A 6,000-nucleotide genomic window follows, 5' to 3' on the forward strand; every position below is an offset into this window, starting at 1 on the left:
TACTTGATTTAAACAAGAAATAGTGTGTTAATAGAGTTATTCCAATATCATAAAGGGTCGTACAATAGCAATATTCTTTCTTGTCCTTAAAGATCTTATAAGAGAAACCTCCACAATAATTCTTAATAAGATAAGAGTCGCTTTATCCATTTCTGAAAGCACTTTTAACGGTGCCTCAAAAGCAAGTATTTAAAACCACAGATTGGTTTTCCCAGACAAACACAAAGCTCTCACATCATTAACCCATTTCCATAACTCAAATAAAGTCTCTCTATCTGCTTTTATGCTTCAATACATGTGGAAAAAGAACTTATTCTTTCATTGGATCCTTTCTCTTTATTTGCAAATCATGCAGCATTACACTGCTATAAATACCCTTGTGGGGTGATGGGGTTTTTGAAAGCAAAAACATTCCTTATTGTAACGCATACTATCCGTGGTACTGCATTGATATTGATTCACTACATATTATTGTACCACCTGATTGATTCTGCTTAGCTTCTTGCAGCTCTCATGGCCAGGCGCGGCGTCACAGATATGTTGCTTCTCCGGTAAGTTATCATCAGGAATTTTCTTAATGATCAAGTTGTGTTGCATATTCAGGAGTGTTTGCCACTAGAAATAATAGTGCATTGGCCTTACCATGATCCCTTAATCCTGTTTGATGATTCTTTTATGATAGAGAATCTTGCAGTTAACTTCACGTGAAATTGATAATTGAGAGTCGTTAGATGATTAAGCTGATTTGACTAGATTTTTATGTAACGGCTCTCAACTATCAACTTTGCATGAAGATAACTGCGTGTACGTTTTCACCATTAATATAATTGTATTTTACGTTGAGATACCAAGAAACATAGTTTGAGTCCATTTAAATGATAAGAATTGAAATGTGAAGGACAAACAGGGGAGCAAGGAGAACAGAAAGTGGGGTGATAAAGTTCTCAGGGAGTTCCCAACATGCAGCAGAAAGCTGTGGAGGAATTCCAAAGAGTTATGGGAAGATAGAGGATTCAACATGCTGGGTTCCACACCCACGCACAGGGATTTACTTCCCAAAAGGGCATGAATGGGTGATGGATGATGTTCCTGAGGGTGCAGCCTCTTTCACTCAGACTTACTGGCTCAGAAATGTTGATGGTGTAGACAACACAAAAGCTTAATTAATTGGATTAAATTCCTGTTAATGGGGAACTAAATAACTACCTATAGATATATAACATACTTAGTCAATAAGGTTATTAGTTCCCAAACTTAAAGTAGCACCAACATGCAAATGTTGAGTGGCTATTGTAACTAAATAAATATGGAGATCAAGCATCCTTATGAATGCTTCAATAATCCTTAACAAGTAACTGTGGTTTCTTACACCATGCATAATCACTGTGTGTCTCTTCTGTCACTATACTAAATATCTTAATGTGGCTATTGATTGATACAGTTGCTGAATACACTGCTGGTGGTCTTAATAAAGCATCTAATCTAAATAAAGGAGCCAATATATATCATCGAGAGTTGATAAAATCATAAAATAACACTTTTAAGTTCTCTAACCTAAAAGTCTTGAGAGAATAATATGAAAGGGAAGTTTGTGGTCTAACATTTACTTTCTGCTGCACCATTATAATGGCTCATACATGTATCAAATCTTTGAATAGAATATTAAGTCTAACAGAGAAAAAAAAAATAGAGAGTAAATTAATAAATCATCACAGCATTCATGCCAAATGCAACTATATTTCAAACACTAATTTCCTCGACCAGTTTGTCAATGGGATTGGTCCATCTTATTATTCTTATACTTACATGTTTATTAATTGGGTTATCTTTTTTTTTATGAATTATACATAAATAATTACTTTTCATATGCTGTTTTATAGCCAATTAATTTGAGTTAAACTTCGACTTTTACTCCTGATGCGTACCCTATACCTCAGCCACCAAATAATAAATTAACAAAGGTCGGACACGAAGTTTGAATAATCAAAGGCTATCAACAAAGCAACCTCCCCACAAACGGAACTCAACCCTTCACCAAGAATCACGGAATATTTCAACAAATCAGTAATTTATTCATCTATATAATTAACATCTTTACTAAACCTTTCACTAACTTGAACGTTGGAGTATCTTCTGCAGATATTTCCGCTGCGGTGTTTGGGGCCCAGCCAACCTATAGTCCTTCGGAACAAGCAGTGTATTGCTCGAAAGAGATCGTCATAGCTCGGCAGCTTTTCACAAGACGGAACATCTGACACCCACCGTGGAGCCCGAAATAAAAACCCCACTGAGTTTAACCCTCTTTTTTAGCTTTGTGCTCTCTTCTTTCAGGACTACTGAATCTCGAGGATGGCTAACAACGGAGTCCAGCAACCCACACAAGCAGAGCTCCTAGCTCAAATTGCCGAACTCTAGGCAGAAGTTCGAAGGATAGCCGAATTATCATCCAATGATCGAGCTAGAAAACATGCCCAAAGAGACCCCAAAAGCTCGAACCCGGGCAACACGCAATCACGAGAGTCAAAACCCCAAAAGCTCACCCCACCAAAATAGAAGCTGACCATAGACAACCCTTTCTCAGAGGACATTGTCAAATTTCAAATACCGAAAAACTTTGTGCTGCAAACTACCCTTGAACCATACAAGGGATTTGGTGATCACCGTGTCCATATTACGAAATTTCAATCTATGATGTTCTTTAATGGTGCATCTGAACCTATACTTTGCCGAACTTTTCCTACTTATCTAGATGGTGCTGCATTACTCTGGTTTTCTAAGTTGTCTGCATGTTCAATCTCTTCTTTCGAAGAAATGGCGAGATCCTTCATCGATTACTTCGCTGAATCAAAAATATATGTGCATGGGTCAGACTACCTAAGCACCATCAAGCAAAGGCAACATGAGAGCTTAAAGGACTACATGACACGGTTTGCCGAGGCGACCATGGAGATTCCAGATCTAAGCCCAGAGGTCCACTTACACGCCCTCAAAAGCATATGCCACAAACTGGCTATTGACAAAACAGTTCGGCGCATAGCTCAGAAAAAGAGAAACCTCGAAGCAGAAAAAATGAAGGCGTCACTCGAAGAAACCAACAATCTACTCGCTGCTGACTTCATCAAAGAAATCAGATTCACAACATGGCTATCCAATGTGGTAATGGTAAGAAAAAACTCAGGTAATGGCACATATGCGTCGACTTTACGAATCTTAATAATGCCTGCCGTAAAGATGCTTATCCATTGCCTTCTATTGACAAATTGGTTGACAGTGCCTTTGGATTCAATAGCTTAAGCTTCATGGATGCATACTCTGGTTATAACCAGATTTTAATGCATCTAGAATACCAAAGTAAAACAGCTTTCATAACAGAGCACGGTAATTTTTGTTATAGAGTAATGCCCTTTAGCCTAAAGAATGCAGGTGCCACCTATCAGCGACTAATAGACAAGGTTTTCCAGCAACAAATAGGAAGAAATATCGAGGTCTACGTGGATGACATGGTCACAAAGACGTTAGCACAAAGTTACATTGTGCCGACCTAATAGAGATCTTTGGCCAAATCCGAGCATATAATATAAGGCTAAATCCAGAAAAATGTGCCTTTGGGGTATAAAGAGGAAAGTTTCTTGGTTTCATGCTAACTTTAAGAGGAATTGAGGCCAACCCTGAGAAATATGACGCCATACTCAACATGGCAAGCCCAAAAATAGTGAAAGAGGTTCAGCAACTGGCCGAAAGAGTTGCTGCACTATCACGTTTTCTACCTACAGTCATAACCGATCGTATTACTTCTTCCAGACTATATCTAAGAACAAAAGGTTTGAATGGACCGAAGTCTGTGAAAAATCCTTCTCCGAATTAAAAGCTATCCTAACATCACCTCCAATACTGCAAAGACTAGACGTTGGTAAACCTTTATATTTATATTTATCTATATCTAACCATACTATAAGTTCAATTCTAATTGTAGGAACAGAAAAAGTACAAAAGCCGGTATACTTCATCAACAGAGTCCTACAATTGGCCGAGACAAGATACACCAAGATAGAACAGCTAGCCCTGGCATTGGTAACCACAGCAAGAAGGCTGAGACATTATTTCCAAATCCACACAATAATAGTCAGAATAGATCAACCTTTGTGACAAATACTAACTACACCCGAGCTGGCTGGACGACTGATAAAATGGTCTATCAAACTTTCCGAGTTCGACATTCAATACCAATCAAGGCCGACTTTGAAGTCACAAATATTGGCAGATTTCGTCTCTGAGTTCACCATTGACAAGATAACTAAGGAAAAGGAATGGAAGTTACATGTGGATGGAGCATCAAATCGTAAAGGCAGTGGAGTAGGAGTAATACTAAAAGACGGAGACACAGTAGTAGTAGAATAGTCACTCCAATTCTGTTTCACAGTAAGCAACAACCAGGCAGAACATGAAGCTCTGCTGGCAGGACTAAAGCTCGTCCTCAGTCTCTAGATATCTCAACTCACAGCCTACTGTGATTCGCTATTGGTTGTTCAGCAAATCAAGGGCGACTTCTAGGTAAAAGATTCTCTGGTAGAGCAATATTGGCTCATGGCAAAGGATCTATTTCAAAGTTTGACAAGGTCAATATTAAACATGTGCAAAGAAGAAAAAATACTAGGGCAAATATCTTATCTAAATTGGCCTCCACAAGAATAACCACACACACACCAACACTGTCACAACTCACATTAGAGAAACCAAGCACTGAGTTATCATGCATATTAAGCATCACACAGGCAAACGCATGGAGAACACCTTTTCTTGAATACATCAACAATGAAACTGTTCATACCTTGACCGAGCTCTCCTAACTCGGCTACACCACAGAAGGTCCGACCTCATCCCAAAGGTCTACACCTGAGGTCGGACCTCGGACAAACATGCCAAGAAGGCCCATCAAAAGGAACGTAGCCCAAGACCTAAAGGCCAAAAAAGGCCTGGGAAAGGCGGTTCCGCAAAGATAGAGATAAAACTCCCAGAAGATAAGATAAGATAAGATAAGAATATCTTATCCAGGGATGATCACGGCCAAACTACTATAAATACACTGGAGCACCCAGGTATAACTCATACTCTAATTCTACTTGATATCTGCTTGGACCCATGCTAACTTAAGCATCGGAGTGTCATTGCAGGTACAACCCCCCGCCGTTCATCACGACCAGCTCGGGTCACAGACCCCCATCTCGGGCCTTGCCGGACGACCGAGCTACGCGTTTCAGGTAACCCCCGGAACATTGGCGCCGTTGCCGGGGACCCTGGAAGTCATCCCTTTACCATGGCGGACGACCCTCCCAACAATAACCACGCTACATCAGAACAAGAAGAGGAAGTTGACACCGGAGAACGGCCGGACAGCCCTCTGTCACCACGCACTCCAGGGGGAAACAAACAGAATCGCCCAAAGACATCACTCCTAGACAAAGATCCACAAAATCCCGAAAAAGAAAAGAGTTCGGAGATTCTGGAAACAGTTCGGGCACAACAAGACCGGCTGAAACGACTCGAAGAGGACATAAAAAAGCAGAAGGAAACTGAACAAGATCTGAGAAGGGAGGCTCGCAAGCGCAGAGAATTAGAAGAAAAACTGCGGAAAATAGAAGCCAACCTGAAAGACCGGACGGAACGAGGCACCACCCCCGAAAACAATCATGACCCCTTCACACAAGAGATCATGAAGGAGAAAGTACCGCGAAACTTCAAACCACCAGATATGGACCTCTACGACGGCACCACCGATCCAAGTCACCACCTCAGCAACTTTAGAAGCAGAATGTACCTCGTCGACGCCTCCGACGCAATTCGGTGCAAAGCCTTCCCCACCACTCTCACCAAGTCGGCCATGAAGTGGTTCGACAACCTACCACCGGGGTCAATCTCCAGCTTTGAGGACCTGACCAAAAAATTCTTAACTAGGTTTTCTATTCAAAAGGATAAGGCAAAACATGCCCCCAGTCTACTCGG

At 40.8% G+C, this 6,000-nt stretch overlaps 1 protein-coding gene across 2 annotated transcripts; it reads left to right on the top strand.

The window, feature by feature from the left end:
* The first annotated feature begins 327 nt into the window (after positions 1-327).
* On the top strand, positions 328-1,405 carry LOC130951651 (uncharacterized). 2 transcript variants are annotated; one of them, XM_057880344.1, is made up of 2 exons: positions 328-551; positions 899-1,391. In XM_057880344.1, exons 1-2 carry the CDS (start codon positions 514-516, stop codon positions 1,161-1,163), a joined length of 303 nt encoding a protein of 100 aa, XP_057736327.1. In that variant the 5' UTR covers positions 328-513; the 3' UTR covers positions 1,164-1,391. The 2 variants fall into 2 exon arrangements, with proteins under 2 accessions (XP_057736327.1, XP_057736328.1); XM_057880345.1 differs by having other exon boundaries at positions 406-551; positions 908-1,405.
* Positions 1,406-6,000: the final 4,595 nt, after the last annotated feature.

The sequence above is a fragment of the Arachis stenosperma genome, chromosome 9, assembly GCF_014773155.1.
Source record: "Arachis stenosperma cultivar V10309 chromosome 9, arast.V10309.gnm1.PFL2, whole genome shotgun sequence".
NCBI classification, from domain to species: Eukaryota; Viridiplantae; Streptophyta; class Magnoliopsida; order Fabales; family Fabaceae; genus Arachis; species Arachis stenosperma.